This window comes from Liolophura sinensis, chromosome 3 (genome assembly GCF_032854445.1).
Source record: "Liolophura sinensis isolate JHLJ2023 chromosome 3, CUHK_Ljap_v2, whole genome shotgun sequence".
Lineage (NCBI taxonomy): Eukaryota > Metazoa > Mollusca > Polyplacophora > Chitonida > Chitonidae > Liolophura > Liolophura sinensis.
In genome coordinates, this window is record NC_088297.1 from 14883722 (window position 1) to 14905736 (window position 22015).

A 22015-nucleotide genomic window follows, 5' to 3' on the forward strand; every position below is an offset into this window, starting at 1 on the left:
ATTGGGGGCATGCATGGACTCGCGCTGCTCAACATGGCCCAGTATATGTACACACATGCAACTAATGACTCCTCGTCGTCATATTACTGCAAGATTGTTAAGTACAGAGTTAAACCCGAAGCAGTGATTCATTCAAATTTCTTTCCATAAATAAAATGTGATTGGGGTTTTGTGGTGTACTTTTTGGATCATTTAAGCTGGATGACAGTAACATCAATATCTTTTTAGCTGATAAACATCCTCTCATTGCTATACGTCTACGTTAAACATGAACATTCATGTCGTGTTACATCTAGATCAGTATTTAATGCGCAAATGTAACACACTTCTTAAGCAGTCTCTAAAGCAGAATATGTGACTTTGTGAGAATATGTGCTTCAGCATATCCAAAATGTCTCCAAATATCCGTCGCTGAACCTCAATGATGTTTGCATTTTATCAATCGTATTAAGTTTTAAAAAAAAATGACGAAAGCTATATCTGGATGGTACTTGAAATGGTCCATCGGATGAAGCATTTTTCCCCCTCATATATGTATGGGTGGTCTCCAGATAAAAATGATGCCAAAATAAGATGAAAGGGCTTTCAGAACGTATTTGCAAATATTACCTTTAATATTTTTTCGATTTTTTTTTTCAGGAAGAAAGGGTATTTAAAGGTATGGTGGGGGTATTTGGGACAATTTTGGGGTATTTATCGTCGTTGCGAATTAAAGTTCTATAAAAGGATGTGATGTATGTCTAATAAATATATTTGAATGTGAGTAGTTGAGAATGTGGGTTTGGTTCCGTTTTGAGGTGGCGGTTTTTGTGGTTTTGAGGTGGCGGGTGTTGATGCCCAGTTGCCCCGGCTGGGGCAGGCTGGGCAGGTTGGTGGTGACGTCACACCTGCCAGCCCAAAGGGCTGGCAGATGTTGCAGGTGTGACTTCACCCCTTCGCTGGGGAAGTTTGGTGGGTTTTTTCCACGCCGCGGGGCGTATGTGATGTGTGTAGTAGACTAGAGTATAGTATAACAGTATAACCGTAGAGTATAGGGGTATTGGGGAAAAAAAGAGAAAAAAAAAGAGGCAAAACGTCAGCGTGTAAAGTGGCGTGGGACAGCTCGAAAAGAGCTCCCTGGCGCCAAAACGGACCAATGGGTGAGCCGGATTTGCCCCAAAACGGCCCAAATGGAGGGCCCGCAAAACGGACCTACCTGTGGGGGAGACGGGGGAAAAATGAACCCAGCCCGAAGGGCTGGCAGGTGTGACGTCACCCCTTCGATGGGGAGTTTGGTGGGTTTTTTCCACGCCGCGGGGCGTATGTGTGTATACTAGCGTTATGTATTGACGCACCGGCTGGCTGGCTGGCAACAATGTATACAATGTATACAAGGCGCAGCCGATCAAAACAAAAACCACGTGTCCAAACAAAAACCACGTGTCAAAACAAAGCACAGCTGACAACATTGTTTGCCTGACTGCGGGCCGGCTGGCGGGTAGGATCGCTCAGCGTGTCTTTGCAACACTGTTCGCCCAGGAAGGCTCACTGCTGCAGGCAGAGGGTCGGTGTTATGAACCGTAGAGCCTGTCGGTGGGATTTTTTTGGGGTGATCTGCCTGTCTGTCTACCTGCTGGTTGTGGTAGGGATGGATGGATCGACACCACACCTAAACATGCATGTGCACTGGAGACTCTACTCTACTATACTCTACTCTACTATATACTATATATAGGCGGTGTAGTGGAATAGAGTACAGTAGAGTATAGGGGAAAAAAAAGAGAAAAACTTGAATCAGAAAATCTCGAAGCTTATAAGAAACTTGGAGATCAATGTGATGGTATTTCGCACATATTTTCAGCATCTATATTTTCACCAACATCCACATATTTAAGCGAGATATGTATTCTTAAACGGTTAAATTCAATTATTCTTTATCCACTAATCTTCACACACATCTATACAAGACAACCAAATGACCATGAAGGAGAAAACAACTACCAGGTTATATAAAAAAATTCTTTTTTTTTCAATGTTTTATTCTTCTCTATCAAAAATCTGAAATACGAAAGGATATACCGAAACATACTAATATCTTCAACAGAAACTTGCAGTACTTGCTATGGGGAACCTAAAAGAGCCCATACGTGTAAATGATAAATACATGATATTGAAAATAAATGATAAATGGGTGCACTGAACAGCTAATTTGACTTTGAAAAGACCGGTCAAAGCAGGTGTCAAAATGTCTGGCTCTATTAGTAGAGATGTGCTTTCCAAAACATGAGGCAAAAATGGAATTAAATGCTCACAGCAAAGCCATCTAAAATACAACAATGGTTTTCTTAAATGGTTAAATTCAGTTATTCTTTATCCACTAATCTTAACACACATATACAAAACAACCAAATGACCATCAAAGAGAAAACGACAACTACCAGGTTATATTAAAGAATTCTCTTTTTTTTTTTTTTTTAATGTTTCATTGTTTTCTATCAAAAATCTGAAATATGAAAAGATATACCGAAACATACTAATATCTTCAACAGAAACTTGCAGTACTTGCTATGGGGAACCTAACAGAGCCAGTCTTACATGTTACATTGTACAGCATTGCTGCTAATTTGACTCTGGTTCAGATGCACTACAAGTACATTTGATAATGAAGCTTTATACACATTTATAACAATGACTTCAGGGAGTTGTAACTTTACATAGTGTAATATTTCATAAACACATGGTCAGTACTCAAAGTATTGAGTGAAAACCATGAACGTACATCCTTGAGCTTTGCACTGCCTATGGCATTAGGACATGGTACATGTGTACTGGTGGAATGATGCAGAAAAGAGGCAGTGTGTTCAGAAATATTCACGTATATGGCCTATATAGGCCTTTTCTCCTCAAGGCCCTGTTCTTTGTACTATTATTGTTATATTATTATTATTAACCTTATTAACATAAATCTGCATACAGCTCTTTAATATAAACGAACCCACTCGCCTAGAATGATAACCAAGCATGATGTCCAGTTAAACATGAGATAATTAAGCACACAACACCAATACTTCACCTCTCTGTAAGCATTCAGTGTCCTTGCATCAAACAACATCTGGGTTATTTCTTCGGAATCCCGAATGTTCCTGTATTCTGCAGGAACCCTTCCATCCTGACAATGAGATACAGAAAAACACTGAACAAGAAGCAAGACAGATCATTTTTTTTTCGTTTTTTTTTTATAGTAAACTTAATTCATGCCCTAAAAATTCACCTGAATATGAAATATTTTTAGAGGTAAATAATGGTCATAAATTATAAAATGAAATTGTGGGAGCTGAAACTATCGTTTTTCATAAAGAATGTCATCTTACATTCAGGCGTTAAAGCATGTTTCCTCGATTAATAGAACTCCCTGGTTCAGACAAACTTGCTTGGGCGGTGAAGTATTTGTTTGTCTTTCCTTTTTTCTCTGGACACTAACTTTACCTTCAAGAGGCACACCTAACTGCATCAAAGTGTACTCTGCTGCAAAAACCTTTGCCCCCTCAACAGTAAAACACAGTTTATTTGGGGTAAATGGGTTACCATTTGGAAACTGAGTACCGAGAGCTGGTATGGTGATCTGAAAGACAAATGTACTTTACCATAGATTAACAATGTAAATGCCTAACATCAACTTCTACATGACACTTATACATGTATAAATCACAACCACAAAATTCTTTTTTCGATTTACTTCAGATCAATTATTTTTATATGATAATTTACTTCTTATTCTTTCTGGTACACATGGACATGATTAATTGTATAAATAAATAAAAAAAGTTACATTCCAGCAAAAGAACTTGATTCTTATCTCTTCAAACAAGTTTCTTATCAACATTTTGTTGAAACCTATGGTAGTACCTTGTAGAAAAAGAGCTTTAAGAGCTGTTGGGCACCACTTCCATCCCTTCCCATGTGAGAATGAAGCTGGTATACAGGACTTCCCCATCCATTCTTCTGGCAAAGGTCATCGAGCACCTATAGTGAACATCGTTACATGCATACACTTTTTGACACTCTTGATTTACTGAAGCCTCACTAGGGCAATCGGGCTATAAATTAAAGGTAATTAGTAAAACAAAAAATTCTTCCACAAAACAAAATCATGGTCAAACGTTAAACACAGAGCCTTGCATTATGACAACTTTCAATGATAACAAAACAGCCAATTATTTTAGCTATTAACACACCTGATTAACGAAATTTAATTCAAAACTCATTACATGTATAGGAAATATTAGATAAGAATTAGTTTCTAAGTATGTTACCTGTTACTTCAAAGTTTAAACAAACACTTATCTTCAACGAAACTGAACTATCTCACCTTCTGGTTAATTGCACAATCGGTTCATGCCTTTTAGTACGGCGTAGGCAGATTATAGATTTTAAGACTGCGTAATCCTTTAAGCATGCTCCAGAATAAGTTGCAATGCGCAACTTTTTAATGGGATATGGGACCGGAAACCTTCTGCATTGACAACGATACACACCTCTGCTGGATGTTTCCTAAAGCCCCACCCCATCATCATCCCTCGGCCTCCCACAGGGCTTCTGATCCCCATGGGACCTCGCTCTGCCAACGCCCTGCTAACAGTACAAAAAGCACAAATATTCAAGCTATTTCATGGTAAAAATTATGTGACTGAGCATTCTTAAAGTTTCTTCTTCCTGCTTTTCCTCCTGAGATGTTCACATAAAATCAAATATATTGAGCTATTAAAGTTTGGTTGATGAAACTTAATGCGTCTTTGTATACTTACATGTAAGAAGCTCATAAAACGTCTTTTTTTCGAGGACATTGCATGGATAACACATAAATGCAACTTCTTTCACGTCAAATGACTCTATCAACCACAATGGCAAAACCACTAAATATGGTAGTGTACCTTTCCTACATGTATGCTGTTGAATGGAAAGCTACAGAGTGACAATTAAAGAATATAGGTCACAGGTGGTACGAAGTTCACATTAATTCTTGGCAAAAAAGCAAGCCCCTACCATTCAATAAAATCGCCTGTTTTCAATAAAGCTATGCCTTGCGCAGTCTTGCAAATATTTCTGCTCCATGTGAAGCACCTTCCAACTGAAATCCGTCATTACCTCATTTTGGATTTTAGTTGCCAAAGTAGACTTGCCCATGTCATTTTTCTAGTTCTCACTCTGTACTCTGTATCCATTAGCATATCAGCAGGAGAGCTACAACACTGTACTTTGTAAAACCCACTTACATATGCTTATTTACAGTTACAGTTATTACAGACAAATCATAGGTAAAATTTAATCTTAGGTTATCTAAGATTTCATCTTAGATGATCACAACTGAAATGATTTAAAACCAAAGACAAATATCCTGTTCCTGGTCTGATGCACACAAATGACAGAGCATCTGACACTTCTGAGAACCCTGATATTAAACAGACAAACTGGACACACACGGTGGAATATGACAACCTATGCTCTTAATTCCGCAAATATTGTTCTAAGCTAACCGATTTTTTATAAAAATTCCAAGAATACAACTCTATTCTGACTGCAAGATCATCTGCTGTGCTGGATTCTCATCTGTATTCTTATATTGGGTGAACAGAGTTGTGGATTTCAGGCCAAAATAGTTCTTACCTTGCGGGTGGTGGAGACATCGGGTTGTAATACGATGGAGGCGAGTAACTAGGATCATAGCCATAGCCCTGAAAAATTTGTCACAGTATCAAGTACACTTGTCATACAACCAAAGCATGCATAAAAGCAGATTCGCTCAAACGGCTGAACAGCTGACTTGCTTCCACTGTAGGTACTTGACCTATAAATTCATGTACAAATCCAGGTCTTACTCTACCCTGACATAACAGAACCCCCTATCCTACCACATGAGGAACTCTTACCCTGACATATGATACTTCTTTCTGCTTCCAAGATTCCAACGCTTCCTGGCCTCTGTTGTATGCTCTATCAACCTCACCCAAGTGGCAGTCCTGATTAGCCTGCAATAAAGAATTTTCATCAGTAATAAAATTCAATTATTTACCTGATATAAATATATATAAATAATTTGGTTTTTATATGCAAAGCTTACTTCACACGTACCTGACATATGAGAACCTCCTACCCAGATATATGAGAACCCCCTACCTTAACATATGAGGAACTCTTACCCTGACGTAACAGAGCCCACTACCCTAACATACGAGGAACTCTTACCCTGACATAACAGAGCCCACTACCCTGACATATGAGGAACTCTTATCCTGACATATGAGAACCTCCTACCCAGATATATGAGAACCCCCTACAGATATATGAGAACCCCCTACCTTAACATACGAGGGACTCTTACCCTGACATAACAGAACCCCCTATCCTAGCACATGAGGAACTCTTACCCTGACATATGATACTTCTTTCTGCTTCCAAGATTCCAACGCTTCCTGGCCTCTGTTGTATGCTCTATCAACCTCACCCAAGTGGCAGTCCTGATTAGCCTGCAATAAAGAATTTTCATCAGTAGTAAAATTCAATTATTTACCTGATATAAATATATATAAATAATTTGGTTTTAATATGCAAAGCTTACTTCACACATACATGACAGATGAGTTTACAATGGTGAAAGAAAGCTGATGGGGGAAAAATGTGGACAGGTCCCAGTTTCCGACCAAATACCTTCCACAAACTCTCAATTTGAAAACATTTGAACTCTTCCAACTTAACACAGTTTACTTTACATACTATGTTACAGACAAACTTAACCTATGGGAGAGGATGATCGCTGGGCTGTCCTGAATTACACATTTGAGACGATTTTCACGATGTGGCAGCAACATTGACCAAATGATTTCTTACCTGCTTTCTTCCTCTCGCCCATACAACCTCAATGTAAGCACCTTCAACATTCATTCCTAGAGAGAAATATATATATGACTTATTATATAATGCCTTCTCACCTTGATCTTCCTTTAATTTTATTTCTTGAAAGAATGAGGACATAGTACAAATGCTACACATCAGTTAAAAAGTGTTCCAGATACAGTCTACCTTGAGTTTCTCCCAAAGAAAACCTCTTATTTTCTCAAAAAATTCCTGGCAAAATGGTCCTGGGAGCTTGGGTTCAATATTCAGCCTATTACATGTAACTGTTGAAACAACTTCCCTCTTTTAAACATTTGATCATTTAATGTTCAACAGCTTCTTTTCATGCTGAATGATTTATTGATTGGCGTTTTTATGCCGTACTCAAGAATATTTCACTTATACGACGGTGACCAGCATTATAGCATGAGGAAACCAGGCAGAGCCTAATGGAAACCCACAACCATTCACAGGTTGCCGGCAGACCTTCCCATCCATGTTGAATGAGGGATGATATTAAGTTAATAATAAGCTAACATAAAATCCAATTTATACAGAAATTTATACAAACAAATATTCTAGAGAATGCCCACACCTTATGTTTTGAAGTGTGAATTTATACTGTATGTGCTCTTCTGTGAATATATGTAAGTCTGTCCCATAATTGTGAGCCATTTCCTGTACCTAGTTGGAGTATCAAACATCCTATAGGCAAGCGATGTGTCAGTTATTCACTGTTTCATCTTAATTACTTGAGTTAGCATGTTTTTCAAATACTCTCCCTTACATGTTGGTGGATATTCTATCATGTAATTTTCTGTAAACATCAATCAAGTGAAAAACTAGTTAAAAAATACTAATGTACCACATGTGACTGACAAACGAAAATGAACTTTAACTTATCAGAAACAGAACTATCCGAATGGAAATACATCACACTCTATAAATGCACACAAAAACTACATTCGCCTACCGATAGAAAAAATATACTTCCGTTAATGCATTTGTATTTATCCAAAACCAATCAACACAACTCCAAAATAAATAATTGTTCTCACCATTAAGTTTAGTCATGGCCATGATAGCAGCATCTCTGTCTCTAAAATGAATGAATGCATAATCTCTTATCTTCTTTACTCTTTCCACAGCATTGTCTCTTCCCACAACTTGACTGCACAGCTTTCTAATTTTGTCTTCTGTAGTTGTCGACCTAAGGTTCCTCACGTGCAAAACTCTCCTCTGTAATACAAATATGCACAACATAAATATTATTCCAGTCATACAAATATGCACAATATTAATGTACAAGATGACGATGCGTCCTTGCTTTTAAGCCATAAGTGACTATATTAATTATTACCGCAGCCTCCCATACAAAAGAAATCACTTGTTGCAAGAAATGTTGCGCGCGCGCGCGCACACACCACCCTCTTGTGACAGAAAATGCAACAAATGCTGCACGCGCGCGCGCACACACACACACCACCTTCTGGTGACGGAAAATGAAAGAGCTGACGATAAGAAATTTCAAGAAGTTACGCGACATTTTACACATATCCACCCACACAAAATACCCCTTTGATACAAAAAACTTTAGTTCAATTATAACTTTTCAAATAACGGCTTACATAAAGGTCAAATTTGTTTGGACTGTGATACCTACTCGTGAATTTTACAACTAACCAACCGATATTTCCGACGTCTGGTGCTGTCTACATTGGCAATTAAATGTGTTTTAATTTGCAACGAAGAGACAACCAAAAAAGCTTCTATAATGGAAATTACATGACTTACGGGTGAGTTGCAAACACCCAAGAGCTGGCCTTTACGAATTTCGTAGTTGTTAAGCTCCTTTACCGCTTGATTCGCGTGTTCTTTGTCAGTGTATATAACGAATCCATATCCTCTATGGGATAAAGAGCGGGGGTTCATTACGAGTGTCATTTCGTAAATCTTCCCTATCTTCTCAAATACTGGAACAAGCTCGTCTTCAAAACAGTCTTTTGGAATACCTCCGACGAAAATTCCACAACCCTTTAAAGAAGCCGAGCTTTCCCAGTCAGGAGGTGGACCGCCGTACTTTCTTTGCCCTTTTTCTTGCCGTATGGTGTATCCTGTTCTTTCCATAAGTTTCAGCGAGGCTTCGTTTAGCTCCCGGGTCACACGACGCGGCAAAGCCTCCTCCGCGGACGCCATACTTACACCTTGCTGCTGGTCTCACTGCTGACGAACTAGAAGTAGGTAAATTGGACTGCGACGCACGTAAGTGGGCTTAGAAGAGCCCTACAGCGCCATCTATGATGTCCAATAATTATTGTTTTATTCAAATTTACATAGAAAAGGAACCAAATCCCGAGAATGTGACCACAGAAACGTGTAAGGCAACATATAGGTAAAAAAATAAGCTGATAACTTGGAGGCATATGGTTATCTATCACTCGCTGTGCCACTGCGAAAGCAGTTCACCTGTGAGTCTCAAGTATCGTAAATTGAACCATTCATAGTACGAAATATGGCATGTGTTTATACTTCAGTGAGTGTTCGGTACTATAGTCGTGTCAACAAGCGGCCCGGAGTTATTCCCCCTGAAATTCGCTGAACGAAATACATGTCTTTATACTGCATGCTCGTATGATAAATATGTCAGTTTTAGTCGACGGCCTGCATGTCTAGCGTTATGTTGTACAAAAAAAAACATCACATGAGTTCTGCAAAAAACACCAAGGCTGTTGAAAATGACCCAAATCCAATCTACTATCGCTGACATCGATTTGACAACAGGCATTGTCCTGTGTAATATTCAAAAATATAAAAAAAAAAACAAATTTTGTTTTCGCGTGGTTCTAGCTTCTGCATTGTCTTCTAGAACAGCTTATCATGTTCCAGGCAAACCTTCGCACTGCGACGTCCAATGAGCGAGGGACATGACAGACCAATGAGCGCGACAAGGAGCAAAACGTTGTAAAGTCGAGTGGAGCAGCTCCAACAGCTCCATGCTATGCCAGCTATGCCAACCACCCCGACCCACCTGTGGAACTCTTCCAACAGATCATGTGATCAGCCATGGATGACCTACGGTACATGTATATTGATCCGGCACTTCAATCTTTCAGACATGGATATACATGTATAACTTAGATTAGGGCCTGTAAACTAAACACCTGCCTAAACATGGCTCGCATGAGAAAGGTTTGTATTATAATGTGTTATAATAAAGACCGCATTTTTTGACAAATAGAGTTAATTTTTTTTTTCTTTTTTCATTTTGAAATTGTAGTTTAATTTTCTATCATCTGTATCGATCAATTATACTGCTGGTTTAATATACAGAACCTGTTAAGTATGCATGACACGTCTGAGTCAGACTTACCTGGTGACGACACCCGCCTTGATTACTATAGGCCTGATTCTGGGATCAACCATGGCTGTAAGGAATCAGTAACAAATCCGAACGTTATCTGAAGACGCCGCGTTTGGGCTTACTCTTCAGGAGATGCGCTTAAGGTCCGTTTATACAGAGCGCGAACGCGAACGCGGCCAAAGCGAACGCGAACGCGAACGCGACTTTTTAGCAGTTTGGCCGTTCAAATAGAGCGCGGAAAACCATCGACAGCTTTCCAGGCGGCTCGCCTTTTTCTTGTTGTGAGAGTTAAAATTTTGTCATTCTGGATCATGGCACAGGCAGAGTCAGACACGGAGGAGATCATAGCTCTGTATTTATACACAAAACAGCGTAGAAAGAGAAAGAGGCGTGTGTCCGTGCATGAAATTTTACAGAGAAGAAGTGAATATGGAGAGTACCACCACCTCGTCCAAGAACTGTATTTTCATCCTGCAAAATTTCAGCAATATTTTCGAATGACTGAGGAGCAATTTGACTACATTTTGGAATTAATTCGAGGCGACATTTGCAAACAAGATACTAACTGGAAGAAGGCCATCACCCCAAGAGAACGACTGGCCATTTGTTTGAGGTAAGTAAAGTTTCAGTGTTTTCCCTATAATAAGTTAATTTTGGATCTGCAATGTTTATATTTCAGTGGGAAATACTGTAGCAGACACGCATTGACAAGGATGGAAAAATAATTAAAAAAAGAAAAAAAACAAAAAAAAAAAAACAACCAAAAAACAAAACAAAACAAAAAAAAACAAAACAAAACCAAAAAAAAACGTGTAAAATTATAATTAAAAGATTTTATTTATACAATGCATTCGTTAACTAAAACAATACTTGAATAGCATTTCAAACATTTATTATGTATGCTTGTGTTCAGTGCAGTAAATCTTTATAATAGGTTCGAGTGAAAAAGAAGCAGTAGTAAAAAATAATCGTAATTATTGTATTATCGATTCAAATGTCCAAAATGAAAATAATTACAGTTTGTTCCATCGAATCTTGACTGAAACAGTTCAAAATGAAAACAATAACATTTCCTTTCCATCGCATCTTGATGAAAACAGTTCAAATGTTCAAAATTAGCATGAACACTGTTATGTGTTTCTCATTTTGTTTAGCAATATTTTCCTAAATCTAAAGATTTCCTTAAAATTGTCATCTGCAATTTAAAATTATAATAACTCAAAGAAACAAAGATGCCCTTGTGGTCATCACGATCCCTGAGAGTCCAGAAACTGGGAGTACGACTGGAAGCCCTGAAAGGTTGATTCCAAGTTGCTTCTGACGGTGGGCTGGCTGCCCATTGGCTGCATGTCATGCGCAGGAGATGTCATGCATCGGGTGTACGTCAAATTCGGAAGTTCACTCATGGGCTGCATATCAACTGGTGTCGACATTTCAGGGAAGCAGCACTGCATTTCCGCTTGATGTACGACGCTATGTATTTTAAACTTAACCTCGGCCCGTTTACGTGCAGGGAGCTTTCTGATTGTTCCGGCCATTGACAGAAGGAACAGATCCACATCATCTTGCTTTTCCTCTCTTTTCTCAGGAGTACGTGACTTCTTCTTCAAATAGTGACATAAGGTGGCGTCCAAATCATCCTGAGTGCGCCTTTGTTTTCGCTTGGACTGACTTGAGGAGGCAACACTGGTGCTCAGTGGTGTAACTGGTCGATCATGTCGTGGCTGGATGTCAGATATTTGACTTGCATCATCTTCTTCGTCAGAGAAGGTGTCTGGTGGCAATGGGTCCTCATCTGATCCCTCTGTCAAGTTGCTGCTGGTGGGTCTGTCACCCAAGTAGGGGGTTAGAAAGGACAGAGCTTTTGCGTACTTGTATTCCTTGACTGGTTTAGCTGCATCCCCGCTCTGGCATTTCAGCTTCCTTTTATATTTAGAAAACCCATCACGCACATTCTTCCAACGAGTTTCCACTTCTTTACCTGAAACAGAAATGCAGATCTCTATTAATATCTTTTGTTTGCTTTCAGGTTCTTGACAACTGGGGATTCCTACCACACCATAGCATCGAGTTACCGTGAGGGGGTTGCGAGAGTGGCAGCAATCGTACGTGAAGTATGCGAGTCGATTTGGAATCAACTACAACCAATTCATCTACCTCAGCCAACTCAAGAAATGTGGCGGCAAACTGAAAGGGGATTTCGTGAAAGATGGCAGTTCCCAAACTGCATAGATGCTTTAGATGGAAAGCACGTATTGATTCAGGCGCCTCCCTGTTCAGGAAGTAAATACTTCAATTACAAAAAATCTTTCTCAATCGTTCTTCTGGCCCTCGTGGATTATCGGTATCGTTTTACATTTGTGGATATTGGTTCATACGGGTCAAACAGTGATTCTGGCGTTTTCAAAAACACTGCATTGTTTCGAAAGATGCAAAACAAAACGCTTGCCCTACCGGATGACAAACCATTAATCGTGGATGATCAACCCTGTCCTCATGTAATAGTAGGAGATGAAGCCTTCCCGCTCATGACCAATTTGATGCGCCCGTACCCAGGTTCTCATCTGAATGATGCAAGGCGGATTTATAATTACAGACTATCGCGAGCAAGGAGAATCTCTGAAAACGCGTTTGGCATACTGGCAAATCGGTGGAGAATGTATCACAGAAAACTCTCTCTATCACCTGAAAATGTGGAGTGTGCAGTGAAAGCAAGCATAGTTTTACATAACATGCTGTGTGGTGAACTGGAGGTCGGTGCACACGGGGCTGACGTGGAGGCCATGGAAACAGACATCCACGATGGTGTATTGAGGCCTTTCAGGCGAGAAGGCCATCGACCTAGGGATGCAGCCATTGAGGTGCGAGAACAGTTCAAAAACTATTTCGTCTCCCCAGCAGGAGCAGTCACATGGCAAATGGAAGAATGCTTTGGACATGCCAATTAGGACATAGACATGCATCCACACATTCAGAGGACGTTTTAAACAAAGTGTGACAACAGTCAATTTCCCCAAAGAAGATAATAACATTCACAGCTCTGTCTAGACAATAACGAGAACAGATAGACAAACAGATTGCCTGTGTTTATTGTATTCCTGTGTATCAGATCTGTCAGTGTGAGACGCAGGCTTTATAATATCGTAATTCCTTCATATACAGGTACGTCTCATAAAATTAGAATATTATGAAAATGGTCAATATTTTTGTCAGTTGGTTCAGAAAGTATAAATCATACATTTTGAGGATTTATTACATAAAGTGTTAAATATTTCAAACAGTTGTTCTTGAAATTTTGCTAATTGGTAGGACATTGTCATTGAAATCAGAAAAAAATATTATCTAAAAATATATTAAGCATTTCCATCATATTCTATTTTTTTTTCGACGTACCTGTAGTTCTCTCAGAGCTAAAATGGTGTCATTATGATGACTGCTAACATGAAAGTTAAAACGTGTTTAATAATTGAATTGGTACATACAATTATGTTAGTTTCATACCATTGTTGACAGAGGCAAAATAAATTGAAATTAATTTCAATCACAGACCTGTCAGTCCAATTTTCTCTCCAATTGCCTTCCAAATATCTTTCTTTTTGACTGTCTCTTTGTAAGCTTTATCAGACTAAAATCAAGACTTCCGTTTTATCCATCTTCTCGGCATCGGCCATACCCTACAAGCAACGTAGACTGGTTATGAGTAGCGTTTTTCTTGGAAAAGCCATGCCTACAAGTTTCTATTTTTGGAAATGATGCAATGGGAGGTGGTACTTCCTGATTGGTTGATACAACCTGATAGTAAGAAATCCGCCGCGGCGTTCTGAAAAATTCGCTCTGGGGGCAATCTCGGCGGTCGTTCGCGCGAACAAATATTTGTTCGCTTTCGCGTTCGCACTCTATTTGAACGGTTCCATTATAAAAGGACTATACCATTCCAGGACGAAAAACCGCGTTCGCGTTCGCGTTCACGTTCGCGTTCACGTTCGCGCTCTGTATAAACGGACCTTTACAATTTCTGCTTTTCTGACTGCTGTTGTTGTAGAGATGAGAGCGGCTTCTGCAAGATGGCAACGGTCTAATTATTGACTGGTGTTTAACACTGTATATATAGTTCTTTCTCTCTTGACTACCCATTACATGGCGACCGCTCCTCGCCAGGTATATATACAACCCTCAGGCTGACGTAAAGTTGACGCGGAACCAGCGAGAGCTCTATTCGAACGCTGAACCATTTGGTTAAGGGCCATGGTGAAATTCCTATATAAGCTTTTTCTTTCCTCGGCTATTGTAGCATAGACCTATATTAACTGGTATCTTAGGGCATACATTGTACATTACAGATACTATGTATATACAGATACAAAGTTCTGGATTGCTCAACTTCATAAACCGGACAGTTTACTCCATTAAGCACCAGATCTTCATTAAGTAATTTTTGCTTCACCTCCTCATTGGGGACAGTGACATTCCACAGATCCCCAGTAACGTGGACCAAACCCCTCAACACTTTGGGTCCGCTGCCGATGCGTTCCTGCAACCCATAATAAACGTCAATCGCTTTTACATTGCCTTTAATTCGCAATTTAAGGCTAAGAGGCCTTTTAATGCGGAAAGCCATTCTGGTGGTGTAAAAAAAAAAAAAAAAAAAAAAAAACCCTCGCCCAAAGGCGCTACCCGGCTGACACGTCCAACTGTGTGGACGGCCAGTCAGGTACTGCACTGCGTTCTCAACCCCTTGACTGATCAACAGTCAAGTGACAGTGGCCAATGAACTTCGTGCAAGAGTGCACGAATTTGCTGGTAGGGGGTTCTCATATATCTGGGTAGGAGGTTCTCATATGTCAGGTACGTGTGAAGTAAGCTTTGCATATAAAAACCAAATTATTTATACATATTTATATCAGGTAAATAATTGAATTTTACTACTGATGAAAATTCTTTATTGCAGGCTAATCAGGACTGGCCACTTGGGTGAGGTTGATAGAGCATACAACAGAGGCCAGGAAGCGTTGGAATCTTGGAAGCAGAAAGAAGTATCATATGTCAGGGTAAGAGTTCCTCGTATGTTAAGGTAGTGGGCTCTGTTATGTCAGGGTAGAGTAAGACCTGGATTTGTACATGAATTTATAGGTCAAGTACCTACAGTGGAAGCAAGTCAGCTGTTCAGGCGTTTGAGCGAATCTGCTTTTATGCATGCTTTGGTTGTATGACAAGTGTACTTGATACTGTGACAAATTTTTCAGGGCTATGGCTATGATCCTAGTTACTCGCCTCCATCGTATTACAACCCGATGTCTCCACCACCCGCAAGGTAAGAACTATTTTGGCCTGAAATCCACAACTCTGTTCACCCAATATAAGAATACAGATGAGAATCCAGCACAGCAGATGATCTTGCAGACAGAATAGAGTTGTATTCTTGGAATTTTTATAAAAAATCGGTTAGCTTAGAACAATATTTGCGGAATTAAGAGCATAGGTTGTCATATTCCACCGTGTGTGTCCAGTTTGTCTGTTTAATATCAGGGTTCTCAGAAGTGTCAGATGCTCTGTCATTTGTGTGCTTCAGACTAGGAACAGGATATTTGTCTTTGGTTTTAAATCATTTCAGTTGTGATCATCTAAGATGAAATCTTAGATAACCTAAGATTAAATTTTACCTTATGATTTGTCTGTAATAACTGTAACTGTAAATAAGCATATGTAAGTGGGTTTTACAAAGTACAGTGTTGTAGCTCTCCTGCTGATATGCTAATGGATACAGAGTACAGAGTGAGAACTAGAAAAATGACATGGGCAAGTCTACTTTGAACTAAAATCCAAAATGAGGTAATGACGGATTTCAGTTGGAAGGTGCTTCACATGGAGCAGAAATATTTGCAAGACTGTGCAAGGCATAGCTTTATTGAAAACAGGCGATTTTATTGAATGGTAGGGGCTTGTTTTTTGCCAAGAATTAATGTGAACTTCGTACCACCTGTGACCTATATTCTTTAATTGTCACTCTGTAGCTTTCCATTCAACAGCATACATGTAGGAAAGGTACACTACCATATTTAGTGGTTTTGCCATTGTGGTTGATATAGTCATTTGACGTGAAAGAAGTTGCATTTATATGTTATCCATGCAATGTCCTCAAAATAAAAAAACGTTTTATGAGCTTCTTACATGTAAGCATACAAAGACGCATTAAGTTTCATCAACCAAACCTTAATAGCTCAATATATTTGATTTTATGTGAACATCTCAGGAGGAAAAGCAGGAAGAAGAAACTTTAAGAAGGCTCAGTCACATTATTTTTACCATGAAATAGCTTGAATATTTGTGCTTTTTGTACTGTTAGCAGGGCGTTGGCAGAGCGAGGTCCCATGGGGATCAGAAGCCCTGTGGGAGGCCGAGGGATGATGAGGGGGTGGGGCTTTAGGAAACATCCAGCAGAGGTGTGTATCGTTGTCAATGCAGACGGTTTCCGGTCCCATATCCCATTAAAAATCTGCGCATTGCAACTTATTCTGGAGCATGCTTAAAGGATTACGCAGTCTTAAAATCTATAATCTGCCTACGCCGTACTAAAAGACATGAACCGATTGTGCAATTAACCAGAAGGTGAGATAGTTCAGTTTCGTTGAAGATGGGTGTTTGTTTAAACTTTGAAGTAACAGGTAACATACTTAGAAACTAATTCTTATCTAATATTTCCTATACATGTAATGAGTTTTGAATTAAATTTCGTTAATCAGGTGTGTTAATAGCTAAAATAATTGGCTGTTTTGTTATCATTGAAAGTTGTCATAATGCAAGGCTCTGTGTTTAACGTTTGACCATGATTTTGTTTTGTGGAAGAATTTTTGTTTTACTAATTACCTTTAATTTATAGCCCGATTGCCCTAGTGAGGCTTCAGTAAATCAAGAGTGTCAAAAAGTGTATGCATGTAACGATGTTCACTATAGGTGCTCGATGACCATTGCCAGAAGAATGGATGGGGAAGTCCTGTATACCAGCTTCATTCTCACATGGGAAGGGATGGAAGTGGTGCCCAACAGCTCTTAGAGCTCTTTTTCTACAAGGTACTACCATAGGTTTCAACAAAATGTTGATAAGAAACTTGTTTGAAGAGATAAGAATCAAGTTCTTTTGCTGGAATGTAACTTTTTTATTTATTTATACAATTACTCATGTCCATGTGTACCAGAAAGAATAAGAAGTAAATTATCTTATAAAAATAATTGATCTGAAGTAAATCGAAAAAAGAATTTTGTGGTTGTGATTTATACATGTATAAGTGTCATGTAGAAGTTGATGTTAGGCATTTACATTGTTGATCTATGGTAAAGTACATTTGTCTTTCAGATCACCATACCAGCTCTCGGTACTCAGTTTCCAAATCGTAACCCATTTACCCCAAATAAACTGTGTTCTACTGTTGAGGGGGCAAAAATTTTTGCAGCAGAGTACACTTTGATGCAGTTAGGTGTGCCTCTTGAAGGTAAAGTTAGTGTCCAGAGAAAAAAGGAAAGACAAACAAATACTTCACCGCCCAAGCAAGTTCGTCTGAACCAGGGAGTTCTATTAATCGAGGGAACATGCTTTAACGCCTGAATGTAAGATGACATTCTTTATGAAAAATGATAGTTTCAGCTCCCACAATTTCATTTTATAATTTATGACCATTATTTACCTCTAAAATATTTCATATTCAGGTGAATTTTTATGGCATGAATTAAGTTTACTATAAAAAAAAACGAAAAAAAAATGATCTGTCTTGCTTCTTGTTCAGTGTTTTTCTTTATCTCATTGTCAGGATGGAAGGATTCCTACAGAATACAGGAACATTCGGGATTCCGAAGAAATAACCCAGATGTTGTTTGATGCAAGGACACTGAATGCTTACAGAGAGGTGAAGTATTGGTGTTGTGTGCTTAATTATCTCATGTTTAACTGGACATCATGCTTGGTTATCATTCTAGGCGAGTGGGTTCGTTTATATTAAAGAGCTGTATGCAGATTTATGTTAATAAGGTTAATAATAATAATATAACAATAATAGTACAAAGAACAGGGCCTACATTGTATACATTGTTGCCAGCCAGCCAGCCAGTGCGTCAATACATAACGCTAGTATACACACATACGCCCCGTGGTGTGGAAAAAACCCACCAAACTCCCCATCGAAGGGGTGACGTCACACCTGCCAGCCCTTCGGGCTGGGTTCAATTTTCCCCCGTCTCCCCCACGGGTAGGTCCGTTTTTGGGCAAATCCGGCTCACCCATTGGTCTGTTTTGGCGCCAGGGAGCTCTTTTCGAGCTGTCCCACGCCACTGTACAAGCCGACGTTTTGCCTCTTTTTTTTTTTCTCTCTCTTTTTTTTCCCCTATACTCTACGGTTATACTGTTATACTATACTCTAGTCTACTACACACATCACATACGCCCCGCGGCGTGGAAAAAACCCACCAAACTTCCCCAGCGAAGGGGTGACGTCACACCTGCAACATCTGCCAGCCCTTCGGGCTGGCAGGTGTGACGTCACCACCAACCTGCCCAGCCTGCCCCAGCCGGGGCAACTGGGCATCAACACCCGCCACCTCAAAACGGAACCAAACCCACATTTTCAACTACTAATGTGAATTTGTTTTTTACGTCCAAACATATGCATTTATTCTGAATTACGATAATATTAATGAATATATCAAATATAAACATGATCAAAATCCAGGTTGAACACATTTGTTAGCTGAAAAGACCAAACATTTTATTTTTCATTATTTATACCATTATTGCTCATATTTACAACTAATTTTTCATACTCTTATGACCTTTATGTATTTTTTACGCATTTTGTAATTAACAGTAACACTACCTGCTGTGCTTGAGGGACTACTTTTGTGAGGTTTGCCCTCACCAGGGCTGTTTCCTTGCTGTAACCTCTAAGTAATGAGCGCCAAGAGAGACAGCAGCTCGTACGGAACCATTTTTTAAGCCTTTGGTACGACCCGACCAGGGTTTGATCCCGGAGTCTCCAGACTTCGAGGCGGACAATTTAAACCACTATGCCACTGAAGCGATGGCCCACCAGTATAGGCCGATATGGAGGTACAGACCTACATTAATTTCATCATTGTACCCAAAAGGATTTTAAGCCCCAAATTACAATTTAATTATATCACGTAAATTATCTAACATTCGAAGTTGGATCATTGTGTGTTAATGAGAAACTAAAATAGTAGATATATACTGAAAATAATTGAATTTCCTTCTCTCCTGATGGGTGAATGGAGGGCATGCGCCAATTCTGAAAGTCGCCAATGTAGCAGTTCGCCAATTATTTATAAAACAATATCATCATTTTTGAAATGAAAATTTACTTTTTTTGAAATAAATTCTACTTTCAAAATAAAACTTCATCAGTTTTGAAATAATCCTGCTTCCTCCATTTGAAATATCAGTTGACTTTTTTTTTCATGTAAGTTGCACTTTAGAAAAAAATTGACCACTTGTGGAAAAAGTGCATTATTTCAAAACTGGTAGAAGTTTATTCCAATAAATTCCAATCAATTTTTATTTCAAAAGTGGACAATATTTCCAAAATGGTGTATTCTTATTTCAAATGTCGTTTTTCTTTCAAAACTAGCTTCTAAAGCTTTTTCTGATGATGGCTTTTCTTTATCTCAAAAAGAGGCTATACCGGAGATTCTCGGCAAAAAATCCATATATTTGTTTACGAAATTTTTCTGATTTTCCCCATTATTACCTTTCAGAAATATCACACTTTTGAACCTGTACTACTCATCCTTTTAACACCATGCACAGGTGAGACTTACCTTGTGAAAGGAATTATTTGGGCTATTCTAAATTAATTTCAAAACATTCTACTGAACGTGCGATGATTAGTTTTTGCCAAAATCTCCAGCATATCCTCATTAATGTTGCAGATGACAATCTCTTTTGTTAAGACAGGACACATTAACGTATTTCCAGAATTTCACTGGTCATGTTATAAGCACGTAAACACAGAAAGGATTTGCTGTGACAGATAATATTTATCGCTATCTTTTCCCATTACCATAATCAGCTTTGTTACATGTTTTTGTTGTTACTCTGAAGTATAACAACTGTGCACAAAACATTTATATCTTTGAACACAAAATTAAACAATGTAACAAAATGTTGCCTTAACAGCAGCTTTTTCACTGTTACTATTGCAAACAGCAAAGAGAAGGAAGAAGCACGTACATATAGCACTGCTACCGATATGAGCACCTTGATGCCGAAAAGAGCTGTTTTCTGAACAACATAAAACACTCAAAATAAAAGCTAGTTCAAAACATCACTGTCCACAAGCAATTTGAGGGTATGCACATATAATTGGTAGTATGCTACTATAATAGGAGCTTATAATGGCACATCCACAGGCCCTTGCATCAACTTACCTATTCATTTGATTGGTGTTTTACGCCGTATTAAAATATATTTTACTTATAGGACGGTAGCCTGCATTAAGGCGGGAAGAAACCGGCCAGACCCCGGGGAAAATCCATGACCATACGCAGGTTCCTGGCAGACCTTCCCAAGTATGTCCAGAGTGGGAGTCAGTCCTTTATATTTATTTATTTGATTGGTGTTTTACGCCGTATCGGTACTCTTGAATATTTCACTTGCAGCCACGAGGTCTCCATGGCCGAAGTGCCTAGCGTGCCAGCGCGGTGCGATTACTCAAGAGCCTCTCACTAATGCAGTCATTGCGAGTTCAAGTCTAGTTCAATTATACATGACCTCCAGTATAAATGAAAAAGAAAAATGTAATGTTATGTATGACTATTTAACGTCTTCATGTACTGTTAGTCTGCGGACCTTTGTGAAAGCATAACAGGCCCTGTTATATATGTAAAGCGCGGACCTGGTGGAAAGCACCTTGTTCAAGGCTTTGTTTATTTCACTGGCTGTTAATTCTGTGTTTAAAAATAGTTGAATCCACATGGGACGTATATAAGCCGTGTTTTCTGTGCAGAGGGGAGGTATTTTTGCTGCATCCACTGGGAGCCAGGAGAGCGTGCGACGCTCTCGTATCGAGTCCATTATGTTTATATGAGCTGGTGATGCCAGTTTCATTTGGGAGGACAGATTTTTATGCCGGCACCGTTTGTGTACCACAGTAGTACTGATGTCTGGTTTATGTGAATTTCTGCGGAAGTCACGTTTATTGGTGTTCGGATCTTTATTATGATTATACAGTGTTGACTGTGTAATTTGTTTAACACGCTGACCTCACCTGACCGACAAGGTCAAGGACTCTAAACTGAAGTTTTCAGTTTTGCAAAGGACGTTCGTTCTGCCACAAGGTGACATTACTCTACGTCTCTGAACGGCTCGTTTGTGAGCTTCTGCGGGAGCTGTGACTGTTCTAAAGTGGATTATACCTCCATGCCTGTATTTACCCTGTGTTGTGCTCTGCGGGTGTGACGTCATTCAAAGGCTTGACTGTTCCAGTTCTGTGTAACCTGTGTACTGTGTTCGCGTTCGCTATCCTAGCGAAGTACCTGACTAGGACAATTTGTGACTTGTGTGAATTGTGTGTTTATCCCATGGTCTTTACGTTGGATCTCCTGGAACACGTTCCTTGGGATGCAAAGGTGAACTGGAAACTTGTAAAGACCGGTAATACTGATGTGTATGTTTTTTTATGTTGTTGTTGTTGAACTGTCCGTAAAACTGTACGTCTCATTTTATATATAAAGCCATTGTTTACATTGTAATATTGAGTCACTGAGTCTGTTTTCTGTTGC

General features: G+C 39.2%; 1 protein-coding gene across 1 annotated transcript; it reads right to left on the reverse strand.

Moving 5' to 3' along the window:
• Nucleotides 1–2615: 2615 nt before the first annotated feature.
• Nucleotides 2616–9066, reverse strand: LOC135463399 (APOBEC1 complementation factor-like). The gene is made up of 9 exons (XM_064740658.1): nt 8665–9066; nt 7929–8109; nt 6865–6920; nt 6405–6503; nt 5907–6005; nt 5644–5711; nt 4515–4611; nt 3886–4002; nt 2616–3601 (listed from the first exon to the last, which is right to left on the reverse strand). Exons 1-9 carry the CDS (start codon nt 9064–9066, stop codon nt 3353–3355), a joined length of 1368 nt encoding a protein of 455 aa, XP_064596728.1. The 3' UTR covers nt 2616–3352.
• Nucleotides 9067–22015: the final 12949 nt, after the last annotated feature.

Coding starts and splice junctions, on each gene's coding strand:
- LOC135463399 (XM_064740658.1), bottom strand. CDS start 9,066: ATGGCGTCCGCGGAGGAGGCTTTGCCGCGTCGTGTGACCCGGGAGCTA. Junction 6,921..7,928: donor GGCCATGACTAAACTTAATG/GTGAGAACAATT, acceptor ATTTCTCTCTAG/GAATGAATGTTGAAGGTGCT. Junction 6,006..6,404: donor AAGAAGTATCATATGTCAGG/GTAAGAGTTCCT, acceptor TCTTTATTGCAG/GCTAATCAGGACTGCCACTT.